This window comes from Bos javanicus, chromosome 9 (genome assembly GCF_032452875.1).
Source record: "Bos javanicus breed banteng chromosome 9, ARS-OSU_banteng_1.0, whole genome shotgun sequence".
NCBI classification, from domain to species: domain Eukaryota; kingdom Metazoa; phylum Chordata; class Mammalia; order Artiodactyla; family Bovidae; genus Bos; species Bos javanicus.
In genome coordinates, this window is record NC_083876.1 from 3026848 (window position 1) to 3051003 (window position 24156).

Genomic DNA, 24156 nt, shown 5'->3' on the forward strand with positions numbered 1-24156 from the left:
GGGTGCCATTGCCTTCTCCAAATAGACAAACCAAATATATTAATATGCTGATTGTTGATAAACCATAAAGCCAAAAAATCATTGACATAGGAAATATTTTTCTTTGAAAATAATTAATTGAAGTGCCATGCAGTTTCAAGAATATGGATCAACTTTCCTGTTAAGTCAAGTAGCATCCAAAGTGTAATCAAACAGAAAATTATGCTTATCAAAATAGATTTTGAATAGGAACTGTCTTTGTATAAAATAATTAGTAATTTAGTTAATCAAATATGTGTTGCATTTATTTTCTTTCAAGAGTTAAAGCCAAGAAGCCAGAATTCCTCTTGAAGGCTCTATCATGTTCTCTCTGTATACAATTCATAAACAAGACATCCCATCAACTCACAGTATGACCACAAGTATTAGTAAATCCACCATCCCCCCCAGTCTGTTTCTCTGCTTGATTTTTTTTTTTTCTAGTTTATCAAGTTTACAAGGGCTTTCTATTCCTTTTCAAAAATACTTAAAGTTAACCCAGCATTTTATTTTGGGCATTGCTTTCTTCCCCAAGTCTTATTTTTATTCTTGTTCTCAGAGTTTCAGCCAGGACTTCAAAGGACAGTCTCTTTCTAGGTTTTTGTTTTTTTTTTTTCCCTTAATGTACTATGTTGGAGCTTGATTGACATACTAAAAGATGGAGATACTTAATGTATAAACCTTATGTCTTTAGTCATAAGTATACAGCCATAAAGTCATTAAAAAGATCAATGTCATAAACATCTATCACTTTCAAAAATTTCCCGCTATTCTGTCCATTTTTGTTTGTTTGTTTCATTTTTTCCCCCTTTTTGTTGTGAGACCATTCAACCTAAGATCTGTCCTCTTAGAAAAAATTTAAACATACAATATATTATTGCTACTCATAGACTATATCTTATACAGATTTCCAAACCTTATCTTGCATAACTGTACCTTTTAAAAGACTTAATTAAAAAAAAAATCCCTCAATCTAGAATGAGGCCTTCAACTTCTCTGTTATGGCCTCATTTTCTATAACCCTATTAAAAAAAAAAAGTGTCATTTTTTTAAAAATAGAAACTTTATCTGATCTCCCAACCTACTCTCTTAATTGTCCATATTGTCTTCTTGTTTTCTTTTTTTTTAACAGTTGCTTTGGTTGTGTTTGCATGGAAGTGTTAGATAGAAAGTTAGGCATGAGAAATGAGGGGTGGCCTGGCTGAAAGGAATGCAAGTTGATCTCTAAACCCCATCCCCTACAAATCCAGGAGAGCCCGTAGATATGCTGCAAAAGTGACCACAGAGACTTTTCCAACTCCTGCATATTTGCCCTAACCACATAGTGAAACAAATTAATCACAGGGGTTTTCCAATAACCTTAGGCAGTTAGGAGTTCATTAAGCATTAATAAATATTCATATATATAATATAAACAATATGAATTTATATTCATAAATATAATATATACTCATCTGATTATAACAGACTGAACTATGGGAAGTCATGAACAACAGAGCCTGTTATATAACTTGTAAGTGTCAATTGGCCTTGAACACATGCCCATTTGCATTCCCTTTCATTGATTTGTGGTGGGTACAAGCCCTATTTTGTATAGGGTGTATCCAGAAGAAGGAGACAGGAAGCATAAAAAGGGGGAAGTCAAGAGGGATCGGCATGAGGAGCATGACTCATTTAAGGTCAACCGGCTCCCATGTCTTGGGAGTGTCTGTCTAATAAAATACCTGTCTGCTTGAGCTGAACTGAGCTGTAATTTGTTGTTGAAAATTCTTTAGTCCATCATTCCAAATTTTTTTTGCAACAATGCAAGAACCGAGGAAGAGAAATTAGCTAATATGACATTTGGTGCCCTGACTCAGATTGCTGTGAGTATGTGACTTGTATTGCTGACTGTCTCTGAAAAAGATAAGGGTCCTCACCCTTTGGGCTGGAAGGACCATAATTCTTGCTGAGTCTTCCTCTATGATTTCTTGCTTCTAGTCTCCTCAAACCCTTTGTTAACAGGTAGGTAGATGTGGATGTAACTGAGGGGCTCTGGCCAGGAGTACTCCCTGGTATGCTCTGAAGGCTCCACTGTCTGTTATGCCCCAATAGCTCTTGCCCAAGTTGGTGAGAGGACTCTCTCCTCTGTCTCCTTAGTGCTGAGGAAAATGCCAATTAAAACTATGTAGGCATGGGTCAGGCACTTAAAAACCGTTAGGGAGTCTGCTGGTTGAAGGCTCCTATGGAAGGATAAGGGATTCACAGAATGGACCAGACTTGCCTGCCTGAAGCAAGACAACATTTATGCTACATGCCAGCTACATACTGGTTCAACCAAAACACTGGGCCTATTTTCCCTGGCTGCCATTTTGCCAATAGGTTATAAAGGGGGCTCCTCTGTACTTACTTCCACTGCTTTTACCTTCCCATCCTTCTCTTCCTCCTTGTATCTATGCTACTCTCTACAAAGTGGGGCAGGTCATTGGCTGGCTCTCAGGAGAGATATTTGCCATAGTCCCCGATTTTGCAACTAGAACTATTCTGCAAAAAGCAGGGGAAATGGATAGAGGTCCCCTATGTCCAAATTTTTTCAACTAAAGACATGAAGGGACTATGCCTTAAGTATGGGATTAATCTATACCCTAAAAATGAACTTACTAGGCAAATGGAATTAGACCTCATATAACTAAGAGAAGGAAGTCCCCAGGAAGGCTCACCTCCCATGGCTCCCAAGGTGCCTGGTGCCTAGTGTTCTTTCCCCACTGTACCTCAAATTGCCCCTGTATCCCAGAGCACCCCTCCACAAAAGCCAGCCCAGATATTTCCCGTGGCTGAAACAAGAAGGGGATTTGGACTCACAAGTTTCCATAAGCCCTTCTCCCTCCTAGACCTAAGACAGATCAAGCCAGACCTGAGAAATTATACAAAAAAAACAGGAAAATATATACATGCATTTCAACACCTTACTTAGGCTTTTGACTTGATGTGGAAAGATGTCATGGTCATATTCAATCAAACCCTATCTGATCCCGAGTACATTAGGATCTTAAAAGAAGCCCCCAAAATATGCTGCAGGCCTTCACACGTCAAGCAATACATATCCAGTTGGGAAACTGTAGTCCCCTCAGATGCCAAGTGAAACTCTAATGATCCTGAGCACATTTGGGAAAGAAACCATTTTCCAACTTGTGTAAAGGCATGATGAAAAGAAGACCAACAAAAATTAGCTATGTCTGGGTCTCAGCAATTACTCAGGAGCCCACTGAGAGCCCTATTGCCTTTCTGGAAAGGGTCCAGACAGCCACCAATGCCTTTTATAACAGAGAACAGGAGAGGGAGGTCAAAGATCAGGAAAGGGAAAGAAGGAAAGAAACTAAGCTTGCCCAGATGCTGGTCACTCTCTAGAGATGTCCTATGGCAAACTCTGAGTTCTTAAAGGACATGGCACAGGATACATGCCAGATGTGTAAACAGGAGGGATATTGGCCTAGAGATAGTCCAAATTGTGGCCAGCCTCCTAAAATAGCTTGCTACAAATGCCAACAGCCAGGATATTGGGTGGCACTCTACTCTCAGGACCCGAGATTCTTGAGATTTGCTTACCCCACGATGGTTCAACATGACTGAATGGCCCACTCCAGATAGACCCCTGTCACAGATAACTGTCATGGGGCTGGAGACAAGTGTGCAATTGAATGTGGCAGGTAGGTCCAAGAATTTATGTGTTGACACTAGGGCTGCCTTCAGTTCAGTTCAGTTCAGTTCAGTCGCTCAGTCGTGTCCGACTCTTTGTGACCCCATGAATCGCAGCACGCCAGGCCTCCCTGTCCATCACCAACTCCTGGAGTTCACCCAGACTCATGTCCGTTGAGTCAGTGATGCCATCCAGCCATCTCATCCTCTGTCATCCCCTTTTCCTCCTGCCCCCAATCCCTCCCAGCATCAGAGTCTTTTCCAATGAGTCAACTCTTCACATGAGGTGGCTAAAGTACTGGAGTTTCAGCTTTAGCATCATTCCTTCCCAAGAAATCCCAGGCTGATTTCCTTCAGAATGAACTGGTTGGATCTCCTTGCAGTCCAAGGGACTCTCAAGAGTCTTCTCCAACACCACAGTTCAAAAGCATCAATTCTTCAGCGTTCAGCTTTCTTCACAGTCCAACTCTCACATCCATATATGACCACAGGAAAAACCATAGCCTGGACTAGACGGACCTTTGTTGGCAAAGGAATGTCTCTGCTTTTCAATATGCTATCTAGGTTGATCATAACTTTTCTTCCAAGGCATAAGCGTCTTTTAATTACATAGTTGCAATCACCATCTGCAGTGATTTTGAAGCCCCCCAAAAAATAGTCTGACACTGTTTCCTATGTTTCCCCATCTATTTCCCACATAGTGATGGAACCAGATGCCATGATCTTCGTCTTCTGCATGTCGAGCTTTAAGCCACCTTTTTCACTCTCCACTTTCACTTTCATCAAGAGGCTTTTGAGTTCCTCTTCACTTTCTGCCATAAGGGTGGTGTCATCTGCATATCTGAGGTTATTGACATTTCTCCCGGCAAACTTGATTCCAGCTTTTGCTTCTTCCAGCCCAGCGTTTCTCATGATGCACTCTGCATATAAGTTAAATAAGCAGGGTGACAATATACAGACTTGATGTATTTCTTTTCCTATTTGGAGCCAGTCTGTCGTTCCATGTCCTGTTCTAACTGTTGCTTCCTCACCTGCATATAGATTTCTCAAGAGGCAGGTCAGGTGGTCTGGTATTCCCATCTCTTGAAGAATTTTCCACAGTTTATTGTGATCCACACAGTCAAAGGCTTTGTCATAGTCAATAAAGCAGAAATAGATATTTTTCTGGAACTCTCTTGCTTTTTTGATGATCCAGCGGATGTTGGCAATTTGATCTGTACTACTACAGAGTAGTAGGGCCACCTACTCTGTCCTGACCTCTTACTCTGGAACCTTCTCCCCCCAAACCTGTACCATTTTAGTTGCTATAGGGAAAGCAATTACAAAAAAAAAAATCACCCGAGTCCTTGTTTGCTGCTGGGATGGACAGATGTTTTTTCATCAGTTCCTGGTGGTCCCTGAGTGCTCTACTCCCTTATTAGGAAGAGATATACTTACTAATCTGGAAACCACCTTTATGGTGGGAATGTTTTCAGCCTCCAGAGCTCTACAACTCCTAGTTGCCACTGAAGAACTCACTGTGGTCTCTCCAATAGTAAGGTACCAAAAACTATGGGAAGAAAAGTTTAACCACCAGGTGTGGGACCAACTCCTGGATGAGCACACCAAGCTAAACTGATTGTCATTGTCCTCTGAGATCCCACTCAGTTTCCAAATCGGAAGCTATACCCCCTCAAAAGGAAGCTTGAGAAGGACTGCAACCTCAGATAAACAAGTTTCTTACTTGTGTGCTATTGGTTCCCACCAATTCACCATTTAACACCTCAATACCTCTAGAGATTCAGGGTTTATATCTTCTTTGTCTTTGTAATGTAACTATTCTTCCTGAGTTCTCAGGAACTGCCTGATTCATCTGCAATTCCCCTAACTAAAGAAAAGAAAAAAAAAGTGCTATTTTATTTATTTTTTTCATCATTTAACTTTATTTATTTTTTTTTGTTTTTGTTTTTTTTAATTTTATTTTATTTTTAAACTTTACAATATTGTATTAGTTTTGCCTAATATCGAAATGAATCTGCCACAGGTAAAGTGCTATTTTAAATTAGAGCAGGAAAAATGTAAGATCTCTCATGGTTCTGTAGAAATCAGCTTGTCTGATTTAAGTTCGTGAGTTTAACTAATACAGATCTCTCTTTGGAATCTTCAGCCTCTCTGCAGGTGACGTAACTCCACCCAGTCTGCCATTAGAACACTTCTACTGTTACTATAATGGGTTGGAGGAAGAAATTATTGATGGTTTTGCCAGGTTCCAAGTCTCAAAGCATAGATGTGGATTGTTTTTTGTTCCCAGCTGAGGTGAGACACTTCTTCCATTCAGACCCATCTGACACTCCTGTTTAGGGACAAAACCCTACGCAGCACTAGCACTGGAGACCTTGGGGATGCCCAACTCCAGTTCTGTAGCTGGAGTTCTGGGAGCTTGACATGATTTGACCTGCTCAGAATCATCCAGTTCTTTCTGTAGGAACATTTTACTTCAATTACACACACACACACACCCACACACACACACATATTATTGTGACTATTTGCCCAATAAGACCCTCTAAAAATAGTTAGATCTTTCTAAATAGGGGATAATTCTAATTTTCTTCACAATTATATATCTTTCACCAAGCAGAATTCCTGGGATATTTTAGATATTAAGCGTATGCATGTCTTTTAATGAAGCACATGAGAGAATAGAGTACTAAATGCACTTTTACTTTATTTTGTGTTCTGAGTTATAAAGTGTTTTGTGTGATTAGAAAATACATACCTACTTTGTAAATTTTTAACTGACTTAAACAAATTAAACAGAAAATACACTTTAACTGGATTACCTGTAAATATTAATTCCCATACATATTTAAATTGAGGAGGGCTAGTAACTTCATCTTGATAAATATCATGGCTGATGGCTCCACAGTAGCAGGCATACAAATGAAGTAAGCAAGTGTTCTTCACAAATCAACATGAAGTTCTTGTGTACCCTGGGGTGTATATATACTAGAAAAGAGAAGTAATAAATTGGTTAAAAACTTTATTGAAACATGTTTTAGTATAGAAAATTTTGCATAGGAAAACACACAGCTAATTTTGACAACCACTAAGATTTTAAATAAATGTCTATAGGGAATGCCTTTTATATCACTTTTTTCTTTTTCTTTCCTTTCACTTCTCTTTCTATACCATCTTTCTTCATGGTCACTGTTCAAACTTGGATTTTTAAATGTATATTATTTGAAAATATTTAATATGATCAGGTCATATCTTCTAATAATATGATTTATGCATAGCAATCTCTAGTATTTTCAAAGATAGAATTCATATATGGTTATATCCACAATAAAATTAATTAAATATAAACAATTTTACTCACACTCAAGGCATCATTATATTCTCAGGTGGCTCAGTGGTAAAGACTCTGCCTACTAATGCAGGAGACACAGACTCAACTTCTGGTTCACAAAGATGCCTTGGAAGGGGAAAGAACAACCCACTCCACTATTCTTGCCTGGAAAATTCCTTGGACAGAGGAGCCTGGTGGGCTACAGTTCATGAGGTGGGAGGGAGTTGGACAACACACACACACACACACACACACACACAAACCATCATTAAGTTTTAACACATGCTACTTCACTGAAACCTTAGGATGACATAAGACATCCCAAAAGAGAAATTTCAGCCCTGGAGAGAGACTATGGCTATATATTTTGTTTAGAACAGGCCAGAAGTCATTTCTACTTCTCTTAATTTCCAACAAGTGAATTCCCCGAGTTTGGCAGAGGGAAGCACAACTGAATCATGAGAAACAAGGAACCACTAGCATCTGACATTTCCTTTAATGCAATTATTATACTAAGCAAGCTTTGTTCTCATTGTTTCAGGTTATGACAGTCTTCTACCTAGATTCATAGTATATAATTCCTAGTGGCTAGACAAACTATGAATCTTACAGTATTAGTCTTTATATAAATTAATAAATAACCATATACCTAACCAAAATCAACACTAAAGATTAGAAATAATATGAAAAAAATTATCATTTCATTACTTTAAGTGTCCACCAAAAGAACAAAGTTGTATAATATATGTCAATGACTTAAGATCACTGAAAGCTTCAATCCATCATTTTTATACTAAGATATGGAATATAAACTCTAAAAATGGTATTAACCAACCTTCAATATCAGTGGATTGTGTCATTGCTTGTGTGTTCATGTCAGACTTCATACTAACACACACGCAATAACAACAAGAAAATAAAAGAAAGTAGGTGAATAGAGCATTAGCAAATAAAAATACAAGATTCTCAGGTGGCACTAGTGGTAAAGAATCTGCCTGCCAATACAGGAGACATAAGATATGGTAGGTTCAATCTCTAGGTCAGAAAGATCCCTGGAGAAGGAAATGGCAACCCGCTCCAGTATACACTCCTGGAAAATTCCATGGACAGAGGAGCCTGGTGGGCTACAGTTCATAGTGTCTCAAGAATCAGACATGACTGAGCACTCATGAACGCAAAGTAAAATAGGGGGATTGAACAGTGGAAGCTTTCAGGCAAGTAAACTAAAATCTTCATCTCTGAATAGCTCTGAGCTTTCTATCACCCAAGTAAAAATAGAAACCGTGAGAATATAGTGTAGCTCTTCTTATTAGAAGAGGTGGATTTGAAATTCGGTGGATGCATTTTAGTTTGTTGGAAGAACCATATTTCCAGGTGAACTCCTTAGGGATAATTGTCATATTGTGGAGAATGTTATACAAGTGACAACTCTGTAATGATCAGATGATTTTTTGTTGGAAATTATTTAATGATTTGACAATGAATTTATAAACATTTTTCTGCACAGTGGTACTTTTTCCAAGTAAGATGGCTTTAAATAAATTGATTCTTTTCTTTTTGAGTAGAAATTTTGAAAATGCCATTAATGGAAGAAATTAATCATTCTGAATTCATGTGGACATGGTTAATAACGTAATACTTATTGTCCATTAGAACACTACTTTATTAATTTTCATAAGCCTAAGAGAAATATAATTTAACAATTCAAAATCATTTGTATGACAAGATCAGCGTCTTTGTGAATTCAGTTGCTCTAAAGTGACCTCTTTTTTTAACATCACAATTAATTTCCAATAGAATTAATAGTACTCTCTGTCATTAAGTTATCTAGAGTTCTAGGTTGACCACAGGTACTGAAGTAATACTAATTTTTCTCCATTAATTTTATTTGGACCAAAGGGGACTCACAATTTTACACAGAAGTGATCCTTTAGGTAAATTGATGTTTTAATTCTCTCCAAATTAATTGTTGGAATTAATTCTTTACAAATGAATTCATGAATTAAATAACAAGTATATATCATCATTTATAAGTTTCAAACTCCATCATTAAATAGAAATACCAGTCAGTTCAGTCACTCAGGCATGTCTGTCTCTTTGTGATCACAGAAATAGAAATAAGACTCCTCTGAAATAAAATGATTTCACTTGCATTGCTAAAGTGGATTTACAGTGATCAACTCACCTGTTTGTCTGGGACTTAATTTTTTAGCATTGAAATCCCTGTGTCTAATGAAGGCACTCAGTCCTCAGCAAACTGGGATGGTTGACTGCCCTAAATTGATTATATTCAAAACATTATTCCTGAAATGAAGAAAGATGAAAAACAGAGATACATTTGATATATGATAAGAGAGAGAAAAATATCTTCTTTTGTTCTAGACCTCTGAAATATGTGTTTGTGTATCAATACACATCCTTGTGGGAGATTACCAGGACATAACCTAATGCACTTATCAAAAATTTCCTCTTTCTATAAGTGAGGGAAAACACATTTGCTGAACATTGTTTCACATATGATATATCTATCAACTGTATTAAGCTAGCTCTAATCTTATAGTTAATAGCTTGCATATCTGCAAGAAAATTAACACATTTATTGCAGTTAATTATAGGTGTTTATAAATTGCTAATAAACTAAACATGGAAAATAGCAATGTTAGTCCCTCCTGTAGTTAACTGCCCAGTTTATATATAAAAATTAAAAATGGCAAACAATCTAGCATTTGTGTTATTTCTTTTGGAATTCAGTGAGGTGCCAGGGGTGGAGATAAATAAACATTCATTTGAAAGTGAACATCTATCTTATTGTTGACAGCAAACTAATTAACTGTCACATATTACAAAACTAAACTTGAACTGACTCTGAAATTCAATAAGGTTGTGAAAGCATAATTTTGGTAAGTAAACAGTGAAATTAAGACAATGATGAAGCAGTTCCACAATGACAATAAAAAAAAGCAAGAGAATCAAGAAAACTGTCCATAAAAAGGAAAGCAATTTATTTCTTATATAACATGTCAGTATATGTTACATTAGTGAGAACAAATTTTGCAATACCAAAGTTTTGTGACTTCTCCTTGACTGACACAAAATATATATTTGTACATTTTTTTTAGCCCTAACCAACTGATCTGACATATCATGTGACATAGCTTTTGATCAATATTTCTTAAGGCTTTTTTTTTTATAAAGGGAAATAATTTTGATTGATGGTATGAGAGGATTTAAAAACAACTCGCTGTTGACTTAACAGCTATATTTCTTAGGGAAGATAATGACTTATGTTAGATATTCTGTTTCCTGTGCTGTATAAGTATCTTAAACTTCTCCCTTTCAAAGATACTACAAACCCAAATCATGGCTTATAACTATCATTGCAACATATTGAACCCCTAATGATTCTATGTATATTCATTTTAAGCATTTATACCAGGATTTGGAAACTGTATTAAAAATATAGAGATGTCGTCTTCTCTTTCTTTAATAAAGATATTAATAATAGGGCTAGCACACCTCTCTCCCTCTCCCTCCAGTGCACTGTTTGTGTTTGTGTGTGTGAGAGAGACAGAGGGAAAGAGACCACTTTGAATATGTATAAGTTATCATTATTCAAATAAGTTCAAAAGCTTTGTCCAATTCATTGCTTTTGAATTATTAGCATCCTTGATAAAATCCTTTTATATTTCATTTATACTTCAGATAAAAAGATAACATTTATGAGATTTGTTAAAAGTTCGTATACTTCAGTTCTCAAAAGACCAGGACGTAAACCCATATACTTGGGTTTCAGATCATTTTACTTTCTTTTTATTCTCTTTTGCAATTCTCTAATAGAAGTATTACATGTACAAGTCTTAATTAGTTGGCACTAAAGACTAAGCCATGCCTGTGGGGCCACCCAGGATGGGCGGTTCATGGTGGAGAGGTCTGACAGAATGTGGTCCACTGGAGAAGGGAATGGCAAAGCACTTCAGTATTCTTGCCTTGAGAACCCCATGAACAGTATGAAAAGGCAAAATGATAGGATACTGAAAGAGGAACTCACCGGGTCGGTAGGTGCCTAATATGCTACTAGAGATCAGTGGAGAAATAACTCCAGAAAGAATGAAGGGATGGAGCCAAAGCAAAAGCAATACCCAGTTGTGGATGTGACTGGTAACAGAAGCAAGGTCTGATTCTGTAAAGAACAATATTGTATAGGAACCTGGAATGTCAAGTCCATGAATCAGGGCAAATTGGAAGTGGTCAAACAGGAGATGGCAAGAGTGAACGTCGACATTGTAAGAATCAGCAAACTAAAATGGACTGGAATGGGTGAATTTAACTCAGATGACCATTATATCTACTATTGTGGGCAGGAATCCCTTGGAAAAAATGGAGTAGCCATCATGGTCAAAAAAGAGTCTGAAATGCGGTACTTGGATGCAATCACAAAAATGACAGAATGATCTTCGTTCTTTTCAAAGGCAAACCATTCAATATCATGGTAATCCAAGCCTATGCCCCAACCAATAACTCTGAAGAAGCTGAAGTTGAATGGTTCTATAAAGGCCTACAAGATCTTTTAGAACTAATACCCCAAAAAGATGTCATTTTCATCATAGGGGACTGGAATGCAAAAGTAGGAAGTCAAGAAACACCTGGGGTAACAGGCAAATTTGGCCTTGGAGTACAGAATGAAGCAGGGCAAAGGCAAATAGAGTGTCACAAAGAGAACATCCTGGTCATAGCAGACATGTGCTTCCAACAACACAAGACGAGACTCTAAACATGGACATCACCAGATGGTCAACATTGAAATCAGATTGATTATATTCTTTGCAGCCAAAGATGGAGAAGCTCTACAGTCAGCAAAAACAAGACCAGGAGGTGACTGTGGTTCAGATCATGAACTCCTTATTGCCAAATTCAGACATAAATTGAAGAAAATAGGGAAAACGACTAGATGATTCAGGTATAACCTAAATCAAATCCCTTATGATTATACAGTGGAAGTGAGAAATAGATTTAAGGGACTAGATTGGATAGACAGAGAGCCTGATAAACTATGAATGGAGGTTTGTGACATTGTACAGGAGACAGGGATCAAGACCATCCCCATGTAAAAGAAATGAAAAAAATCAAAATGACTGTCTGAGGAGGCCTTACAAATAGCTGTGAAAAGAAGTGAAAAGCAAAGGAGAAAAGGAAAGATATTAGCATTTGAATACAGAGTTCCAAAAATAGCAAGAAGAGATAAGAAAGCCTTCATCAGGGATCAATGCAAAGAAATAGAGGAAAACAACAGAATGGGAAAGATGAGAGACCTCTTTAAGAAAATTAGAGATACCAAGGGAACATTTCATGCAAAGATGGACTCAATAAAGGACAGATATGGTATGGGCCTAACAGAAGCAGAAGATATTAAGAAGAGGTGGCAAGAATACACAGAATTGTACAAAAAATATCTTCATGACCCAGATAATCACGATGGTATGATCACTCACCTAGAGCCAGACATCCTGGAATGTGAAGTCAAGTGGGCTTTAGAAAGCATCACTATGAACAAAGTTAGTGGAGGTGATGGAATCCCGGTTGATCTATTTCAAATCCTGAAAGATGATGCTGTGAAAGTGCTGCACTCAATATGCTAGCAAATTTGGAAAACTCAGCAGTGGCCACAGGACTGGAAATGATCAGTTTTCATTCCAATCCCAAAGAAAGGCAATGCCAAAGAATGCTCAAACTACTGCAAAATTGCACTCATCTCACACACTAGTAAAGTAATACTCAAAATTCTCCAAGTCAGGTTCAGCGATACGTGAACCATGAAATTCCAGATGTTCTAGCTGCTTTTAGAAAAGGCAGAGGAACCAGAGATCAAAATGCCAACATCCTCTGGATCATCAAAAAAAGCAAGAGAGTTCCAGAGAAACACCTATTTCTGCTTTATTGACTATGCCAAAGCCTTTGACTTTGTGGATCACAATAAACTGTGGAAAATTCTTCAAGCCTGAGAAAGAATGAAGCTGAAAGCATAACAGTTCCTGATTTCAGGCTATACTACAAAAGCATAGTACTCAAAATAGAGTGGTACTATTTTAAAAACAGACAGCACAATGGAAAAAAATTGAGAGTCAAGAAATTAGCACATCCATATATGGTCCACTAATAGTTGACAAGGGAGGTAAGACTATTCAGGCAGGAAAGATAGTCTCTTCAGTAAGTCATTTGGAAAACTGGATATTCATCTGCACATGAATGGAACTGGGCTCCTATACATTACCATTCAAAAAATTTAACCTGAATTATGTGAAGATTTAAATATGACCTAAAACAACAAACAAAACTGCTAGAAGAAAATATTGAAAAAATATTTTTGATATTGGTCATGGCAATGGCCATGATTTTGTATATATGATCCCAAATGAACAATTAAAAAAAAAAAAAAACAAGTAAGAATAAATAACTGAGGTCCATCACATGAAAGAGTTTCTGTACAGCAAATATACATCATACAAAAAGAAAAGACAACTTCTGGAATGGGAGAAAATGTTTGCAAACCACATAATTGAAAAAAAGGCTAATATCCAAAACATATAAAGAACCCATATATCTAGAAATGAAATCAAATTTTAAAAAGAGAAAAATAACTTAAATAGGCATTTTTTTCAAATATAATATTCAAATAGCTATTAGGTAAATAAAAAAGATTTTCAGCATTAATAATCACCAGGGAAAAGTAAATAAAAAACACAGTAAGACTGTGTGTCTGTGAGGATGTGAAGAAAAGGGGGCACTTGATGATGGAAATGTAAACTTGTATATTCACTATGAAAACAGTATGGACATTCCTAAAAAAAAAAAAAAAAACCTGAATAATAGAGCTACTTTGTTTTCATGCAATATCATTTCTTGGTATATATACAAAGGAAATGAAAAGATACTATATCTCATGGAGATATATGCACACTGATGTCCATTGCAGCATTATTAACAACAGCAAACACATGGAAGAAAACTAAGTGTCCACTATTACTCAAAAACAAAGACTATATATGATATATATTATATATTATTGCACATATTAGTAATAATAAATATATGATAAACATTATATATGTGGCACATGATAAGATCATATGTCACAAATTTTAATATGATGCATAATACAAAATGTATAATTGTATATTAATATATTGTATATTACTAATTAATACTATATATTATGTATTATATATTGTATAATTGTGTTATATATCAATATATATATAAATAATATATATTGGGTCTCCTGCATAGCAGGCAGATTCTTTACCATTTGCGACATGATGAAAGCCTAAACAATATATAATATTATATATTATATATATGTTCTACTGATACACATATAACTGTATATAATTAGCTATTCTACATTTTAAGTATATAATGATATTTATAATGGTTATATACCATAGTCATATATAATAATTATATAATATTATATGTTTTACAAATAATGCTTTTACTATTAGGGCTTCTCAGGCAGATCAGTGGTAAAGAATCTGCCTGCCAATGCAGGACATACAGGAAATATGGGTTTGATCCTATGTCTCAAAGATCTCCCAGAGGAGGAAATGACAACAGACGACCATATTCTTACATAGAAAATCCCATGGGCAGAGGAGCCGAGTGTGCTACAGTCCATAGGGTTGCAAAGAGTCAAACACGACTATGCAGGCATATTTAATACAATATGTATAATGCAGTATATTTAATACATATAATTATATATGTTTCCATTTTTTCCCCATGTATTTGCCATGAAGTGATGGGACTGGATGCCATGATCTTGGTTTTCTGAATGTTAAGTTTTAAGCCAAATTTTTCACTCTCGTCTTTCACTTTCATCAAGAGGCTCTTTTGTTCTTCACTTTCTGCCATAAGTGTGGTGTCATCTGCATACCTGAGGTTATTGAGATTTCTCCTGGCCATCTTGATTCAAGCTTTTTGTTTTGTTTTGTTTTTGTGGGGGGGATTCCAAAATCACTGGAGATGATGAATGCAGCCATTAAATTAAAAGACACTTGCTCCTTGGAAGAAAAGCTATGACCAACCTAGACAGCATATTACAAAGCAGAGACATTACTTTACCAACAATGTTCCAACTAGTCAAAGCTATGGCTTTTCCAGTAATCATGTATGGATGAGAGAGTTGGCCTATAAATAAAGCTGAGTGCTGAAGAAGTCATGCTTTTGAACTGTGGTGCTGGAGAAGACTCTTGAGAGTCCCTTGGACTGCAAGGAGATCAAACCTGTCAATCCTAAAGGAAATCAGTCCTGAATATCCATTGGAAGGACTGATGCTGAAGCTGAAACTCCAATACTTAGGCCACCTGATACAAAGTAATGACTCACTGGAAAAGACCCTGATGCTGAGAAAGATTGAAGGTGGAAAAGGGGACATCAGAGGATGAAATGGTTGGATGGCATCAATCCATTGGACATGAGATTGAGTAAGCTCTGGAAGTTGATGATGGACAGGGAAGCCTGGCATGCTGTAGTCCATGAAATTGCAATGAGTTGGATAAGACTGAGCAACTGAACTAAACTGACATAATATATGTAGTCATATACTATATAAAATAATGTAATATATGTAAACCATGTGTGACTTACATACATTACATAATTAAAAGTATGATAAATGTATCATAAAATATGATAAAATATATTGTATCATATGTGTGTATATATTTGCATACCATATACATTATTTATAATTACATACATCACTAAAGTATATAATTATATATGAATTTTATGTGAATATTTTATAAATATTTTATGTGCAATATAATATATATCATTATATATGATATATAAGACATAAGACATATATATAGTATGTATTATACTGTATCATATGATATTTATGGTACTATAGTGTACTGTACTCTAAATAATCATATATATAATTATGTTAATCTAGAACATTATATTATGTCAATATCAATTATACAATATTACAATATGCTATAATAACATATATAATATATAACTTGTATATTGCAATTAAGATACTTATATATGATATACAACATACTAGTAGAATATTTATTATATATGCGATAAACAATAATATGCATTATATATGATATAACATTTATAACATACTCTATATAACAATATTATATATTAGCATTAATAAAGCATGTATATTATTTCACCATAAAGGTGAAGAAAATCCTGCTATACACAGCAACATGGATGAACCTGAAGGCATTTTTTAAGCGAAATTTGTCAGACGAAGAAAGATGAATACTCTATGAGCTAACTTAAATGGGGAATCTAAATGAAAAGAAAAGGAAAAAAAAAACAACTCAGAGGTGCAGATTTCCTGGTTAGTGTTGATTTCCTGGGATAGGGAGAGGAAAATGGATTAAAGTGGTCAAGAGAGACAAAATTCCAGTTACAAGATACATAAGTTCTGGAGATGTACTTATGTAATGCACATTACGGTCATTATGCTGAATATAGTCACCAATATTCTATTGTATATTTGAAAGTTGCTAAATCAGTTGTTAGAACGTCAAAGTTCTCACCACACACAAAACTTGTGAATATGTGAGCTGATGAAGGTCCTAACTAACATTATCATGGAAATTATTTCACAATACAGGTACTCCTTGTATACTGCACTTTACTATGCTTCACAGATGTAACAGTTCAGTTCAATTCAGTAGCTCAGTCGTGTCCAACTCTTTGTGACCCCATGAATCGCAGCACGCCAGGCCTCCCTGCCCATCACCAACTCTCTGGGTCCACCCAAACCCATGTTCAGTGAGTCGATGATGCCAACCAACCATCTCATCCCCTGTCAATCCCCTTCTCCTCCTGCCCTCAATCTTTCCCAGCATCAGGGCCTTTTCCAATGAATCAGCTCTTTACAGATGTATGTTTTTCATAAATTGACGATTAGTGGCAAGCCTGAATTGGTCAAGTCTGTTAATACCACTTTTCCAACAGCATTAGCACACTTCCAGTCCTCATGTCACAATTTGGTAATTCTATCAATATTCCAAACTAGTTCATCATTATTATATTTCTTATTGTACTCTAAGATCAATAATGTTGATGCATGGCAAAACCAATACAATATTATAAAGTAATTAGCCTCCAATTAAAATAAATAAATGTATATTAAAAATAATATTTAATGTTACTATTGCCAAAAGATTACATTTTGATGAAGGCTCAGATAGCATTTTTTAGCAATAAAGTATTTCCTCACTAAACTATTCACAATTGTTTTAGACATAACACTATTACACATTTAATAGACCTTGGTACAGTATAAATATAAATTTTATGTACACTGAAAATCCCCCCAAATCTGTGGAACTTGCTGTATTGCCATATTCAGATTTACTTCAGTGGTTTGGAAACAAATCTATGACTTGCATATACATGTATCAAATCATTGTGTTGTACATATTAAATCTGTACAATGCTACATGTCAATTGTATGTCCATAAAGCCATAAAAATTCCTATTTGAGAGTTAAAAAAAATCTAACTTATAAATAGTATATATATACACGTATAATAAATTAAATAAATATATATTTATTAAGTGTATAAATATAAATTTAATATACACATACTGCAAACATATAATTTCACTTTACAGTTGTTTCAGTTCAGCCACTCAGTCATGTCTGACTCTTTGCAACCCCATGGACTGCAGTACACCAGGCTTCCCTGTCTCACTATCTCCCAGAATTTGCTCAAAACATGTATCTATTGAGTTGGTGATGCTACCAAACCACCTCATCCTCTGTTGCCCCCTTCTCTTTCCTTCCTCAATCTTCCCAGCATCAGTGTCTTTTCCAGTGAGTCGACTCTTTACATCAGGTGGCCAAAGAATTAAAGCTTCATCTTCAGCATCAGTCCTTCCAATGAATATTCAAAGTTGATATCCTTTACAATTGACCAATTTGATCTCCTTGCAGTTCAAGGGACTCTCTAAAGTCTTCTCTAGTGCCACAATTTCAAACCATCAGTTCTTTGGTGCTCAACCTTCTTTATGGTCCAATTCTCACATCCATATGTGACTACTGGAACTTTGTATAACTTTGACTATACAGACATTTGTTGCCAAAGTAATGTCTCTGTTTTTTAATACAGAGTCTAGGTTTGCCATAGCTTTCCTTCCAAGGAGCAAGCATCTTTTAACTTCATGGCTAAAGTCATCATCCACAATGATTTCGGAGTCCAAGAAAGTAAAATCTGTCACTGTTTCTATGTTTTCCCATTTATTTGCCATGAAGTAATGGATTGGATGCCATGGTCTTTTTTTTTTGTTGTTGTTGTTGTTGTTTTCCTGAATGCTGTTTTTTTTTAATTAATTAATTTATTTTAATTAGAGGCTTGAGTTTTAAGCCAGCTTGATTACTCTCTTGTTTCCCCTTCATCAAGAGGCTCTTTAGTTCCTCTTCAATTTCTGCCAATAGAGTGGGGTCATCTGCACATCTGAGGTTATTCATATTTCTCCTGGAAATCTTGATTCTAGATTATGATTAATCCAATTTGGCATTTCACAAGATATACTCTAAATTCAGCAAGGTGACAATATGCAGCCTCGACATACTCCTTTCCCAATTTTCAACCAGTTTGTTTTTCCATGTCAGCTTCTAACTGTTGCTTCTTGATCTGTGTACAGATTTCTCAGGAGATGGTTAAGGTGGTCTGGTATTCCCATCTCTTTATGAATTTTCCACAATTGATTGTGGTCCAAACGGTTAATGAATACATTTTGTTAAAATTTATAAAGCCTCAATTTTATACATTAAATATTTTTAAATTTATACATGTCAAAACTTTAATGTATAAATTTATAATGTATGAATTTTGTTAACATTATTCCATATCAATTATTTAAATGAGTATGAATGAAGCATAATATCTTCCAATTGACTTTTGTATTTATTCATTTAACAGACTTTGTTTCTGTTTCTTTAATTCAATGTCTATTGTTAAACTCCTACCATTGCTTTAAATAAATAAGGGAAATTAGAAAAGGCATGGAAAATCTTCAAAGAGTGGGGTTATTCTTTTTTATTCAAACAGTTAATCAAATTAGTCTCAAAGTATTAAATAGGTATGACTGTTCACTTTTAAATCAACTTCCATCTGCCAGTTTAAAAATGTCTTTGGTGGTGGTGGTTTAGTCACTAAGTAGTGTCTGACTCTTGTAGCCCTGTGGACTGTAGCCTGCCAGGCTCCTCTGTCCATGGGATTTTCCAGGTAAGAATACTAGAGTGGATTGCAATTTTCTTCTTCAGGGGATCTTCTAGACCTAGGAATTGAACCTGGGTCTCCTGCATTGCAGGCGGACTCCTGTGTTGTAGGCAGATTCTTTACCACCTGAGCCAGATGGGAAGCCCACAAATGTCTTTGCCATGATACTAAACCCAGTGGTTGTGTCATACATTTTATGTCCTTGAATGCCAAATATTACTCAGTTTCAGAAAGGTATTTGATAATCTTAGAGGAGAAATGATTACCCTTACCATTTACAATAATCTTAAAACTCTTCCTTTTTTAAGTGGGTATCTCCCTTTTATTTTTCATAGACTAGATAACATTCATTTGTCTTACATTTGATCAAATAAATGAGTTTGTAAATCCAGCATCCTTATTCAAATTTCTAGTATAAACTTCTTGCAATAGGGTATACCATTAAATAAAATAATTAATTTATTAGTTTGTTTTATTTTTCTAGATAACATTTACTCAGTGTTTGTTTGTTTGTTTTGCTATAGCTAAGTTTCACCTTTTCTAGTGAAAGAACAATCTCTCAACTTCTCTAAAAATATATTTTTGTTTCCACAGCACTTTCAGTTTCCTAACTGACACTGATTTTCATGTAAAGTCAAACATTTCTGATAGTATTACCATCCCAGGAAGAGTGCATCCTTAACAGGCTGAGAGTGGCTGAAATATCCTTTTTTATTTGCTTAAGTAGTTGAAACGGAGAAGGCAATGGCAACCCACTCCAGTACTCTTGCTTGGAAAATCCCATGAACGGAGGAGCCTGGTAGGCTGCAGTCCATGGGGTCTCAAAGAGTCAGACACGAGCGACTTGACTTTCACAATTCAGTTTCATGCATTGGAGAAGGAAATAGCAACCCACTCCAGTGTTCGTGCCTGGAGAATCCCAAGGCGGGCAGAGCCTGGCGGGCTGCCGTCTATGGGGTCGCGCAGAGTCGGACACGACTGGAGAGACTTGGCAGCAGCAGCAAGTAGTTGAAAACTTAGTTAATATGTAATCATTCATCTGCTTTAATACAAAATCAAGTTTGTTGTTTTTTTAGCATTTTGCTATTCCAGCTTACCTATTTTTGCATTGCATTTTGCTACCACAAATATATTATTTCTACTAAGTATCTTTTCCATCTCTTAATATATATATTTAAATGAATATATTTTCCTAAAAGACCAGTAATATTTTTGAATAATCAGTCTTTATCTCACTGATTTCTGTTTTTATGCACAGAAACTTAAGAATTAAACTTGTTTTCCCAAATTATGAAAAATTTAAATGTACTTTATTAGTCAAGTATCTAAATAATTTTTATACCATCATGTGAATATTGATTTTGTCTATATAAACCTCTGCAACTATTGGGTATTCCTTCTAATAAACTGTCATTGGGGTGACATGATTTTCCTCTGATTTTGGCTCAAAATATAATCAACTAAATGGTTTTACTTTTACTTTTTTTAAAGCTACGCTGGATGTTTTGAGGCAGTCTTTCAAAAGCAAACATTCTAGCTTTAGAAATTTGATTAAATTGTATTATTTATAAATACAGTTTTAAAGTGGTTAGAAAGTCTTATTACATGAAAAATATTTAAAAATAAATATATGCATTCTCCAATTAAAATAAATAAACTTAAAAATAAAAAAAATATTCCCCTAAAGATAAATATATGTATTTGATTAACTTTTAATTTGAAAACAATTATAAATGTGCTAGGTTAATAGTACTCAAATACAAAATGAATAAAGCTTTGAAATATGTTAACTTGTCATGAGCTGAAATAGCCCACTTCTTGTTGGATATGATTTTAAGACATATTCTAACTCTTGGTCCTCATAAAAGAGACCAAGTTGAACCATATTAAAAATCCCAAAATTCTTTATGACAACATTCTATTTGGGGGTGATTCTAGGTAGCTTTATATTCCCTTCAGGTGTTTCTTTTATCTACTTTTTATATTAGGATAAAATGAGGAAATTCAAGGCAATATGCTTCTTTAGGTCAATTAGAATCATTTGAAGTTTAGCTCATTTACCCTGAATGATACCACGGAGCTCTTAACATCATTGTTAAAGCAATTGAAAATGTGTATTAAAAGTATGTGATTGGCCTACTAGAATGTTATGGAATCGCCAGACCAGGTTTGATACAGGATACAGGATGCTTGGGACTGGTGCACTGGGATGAACCAGAGGGATGATATGGAGAGGGAGGTGGGAGTGGAGTTCAGGATGGGGAACACATGTACACCTGTGGCAGATTCATGTTGATGTATGGCAAAACCAATACAATATTGTAAAGTAATTAGCCTCCAATTAAAATAAATAAATTTAAATTAAAAAAAAGAATGAGAGGCACATAATTTTTTTAAAGCTGGAACTTATTTTACATTTCCTTATTTATTGTTTAATTGGAAGGAGTCATTTTAATTTTCTTTGCATGAAAATTTAATTAGGTAATATCACACCTTTAGGGTACAACTATGTAATTAAACTTTGCACCTGATTTTAAGAGTCTCAGTCGTTGTCAGAATTTTGCAAGTTGAGATGAAATGCTTGCAAAAAAGACATACTGATTTTGTGAAGGCCAGCTAGAAACATAAATGGAGTTAGAATTCAGGTGATACCTGGCTGAGGAAATTTAGTTATTGACAATCAGTGAAGTAAATTCATTTCTTGATTCTCATAACAGATACAAAGATACAGATACAAAGATAAACAGATTTTCTGACAGTAAACCTATTCAAAATATAGTGTTGTTAAATCAACAAAACACTGACACTCCAATTCTTATAGTACATTTCTATAGTGGCCATCATCTGCCTGTAATTCTTATTCCCTTTTCTGCCCAATCACAGATTTATGTCAGAAATGATGATAAAGAGCTGAGAAAAGGAGATAGAATATACACATACTATATTTCAGTCTACTTAAATATGAATTAAGCATCTGAATCTGCCTTTCTCTCTCTTACTTTCTTTGCAGTCTGAAAAAATAATGATTCTTCATCATAGATGGACACTAATTAATATACCTGAACTTTGAGTGATGTGGCTCAGAGAGGTTTTCTAATCAAGTTCACCTAGTGCATTTATTTTTGTGTTAAAATAAATTTTCTTGAAATCCCTCTGTGTTTATCTTCTGTTTCTGCTGTAGTAAATTACTATAATCTTAGTTGTTTAAAAACATATATTTCTTTATCTTTATGGAGGTCAGATATCTGAAATCTGTTCTACCAGGATCAAGTCAAGTTTTAGGAGGGCTCTGAGGATGTAACCATGCACGACCCTATGAGATTTTCCCAGAATAGACCTCCACCTATATCCTCCACCTACATTTTGTCTGCAGAAAAACATAGTCAAATAATAAATTTAATTTAATTAATAAGTTTAAATTAAATAAATTTAATTAGAGAACTGAGAAAATGCAGAAAGAAAGAAAAATAGTCAAAAAAAAAAAAAAATAGACCTCAGTCATTAAACGGAGTCAAGGATTTTCAGTTCTTCCTGAAGGACTATAGATAATATTCTAAGCCAGGTAGTTTAAGTTCTTCTGCAGATACAGAAACCACACTAGGTGGAAGAAGTTAATTGTCTGTTACCCACAAGTACTTAAATCCCAGAACCATTGGAACCAGAAGACTGATGATGCTGACTGCTGGTCATCTCACCACCTACCAATCAAAAGAATGTTCATGAACTGATCACACTCTGCTCCTTCAACACTATAAGACTCCTCATTACTCCCTCCAGGATGGAATACACGGTTTTGATAGCATAGCCTATTGTGGCCCCCTTTGTGTGGCAAATATAACTATAGTTTTCTACTTCTCCCAAAACTCAGTCTTCAGGCTTCTATTTAGCACTGGTGAACAGAGGCTGAATTTCAGTTACAAGAGAAGACTGTTTCCATGTTTTCCAACAACTAGTGGTCATTTATTAGGGCTTCCCAGCTGGCTCAGAGGTAAAGAATACTCCTGCCAATGCAGGAGATGGAGCTTTAATCCCTGATGAGGAAGATCCTCTGGAGAAAGGAAAGGCAACCACTCTAATATTCTTGCTTGGAAAATCCCATGGACAGAAGATCCTGATGGGCTAAAGACCATTGGGTCATAAAGAGTCAGACATGACTGAGTGACTGAGCACAGTAGTCATCTATATCTTGGCCTGTGGATTTTTCCTGCATCTTCAAAAATATCACTCAAATTTCTATCTGTCATCATGTAACTGTCTCTGTCCCTGCCTCCCTCTCAGTTCAGTTGAGTTGCTCTGCGATCCCATGAATTGCAGCACAACAGGCTTCCCTGTCCATCACCGCTCCCGGAGTTCACACAAACTCACGTGCATCGAGTCGGTGATGATATTCAGCCATCTCATCATCTGCTGTCCCCTTCTCCTCCTGCCCCCAATCCCTCCCAGCATCATGTCATTTCCAATGAGTCAAATTTTTGTATGATGTGGCCAAAGTATTGGAGTTTCAGCTTCAGCATCAGTCCTTCCAAAGAACACCCAGGACTGATCTCCTTTAGCATGAACTGGTTGGACCTCCTTGCAGTCCAAGGGACTCTCAAGAGTCTTCTCCAACACCACAGTTCAAAAGCATCAATTCTTTGGTGCTCAACTTTCTTCACAATCCAACTCTCACATCCATACATGACCATTGGAAAAACCATACCTTGACTAGACAGTCCTTTGTTGGTGAAGTAATGTCTCTGCTTTTGAATATGGTGTCTAGGTAGGTTATAACTTTCCTTCCAAGGAGTAAGCATCTTTTAATTTCATGGTTGCAATCACCATCTGCAGTGATTTTGGAGCCCCCCCCCAAAAAAAAAAAATAAAGTC

At 35.7% G+C, this 24156-nt stretch overlaps 1 protein-coding gene across 1 annotated transcript in view; it reads right to left on the reverse strand.

Moving 5' to 3' along the window:
- EYS (eyes shut homolog) overlaps positions 1-24156 on the reverse strand; it is a 280871-nt gene that overhangs the window by 15850 nt on the left and 240865 nt on the right. Inside the window, 1 exon segment of the mRNA XM_061428706.1 lies at positions 6516-6681. Coding sequence (XP_061284690.1) covers positions 6516-6681 — 166 coding nt within the window.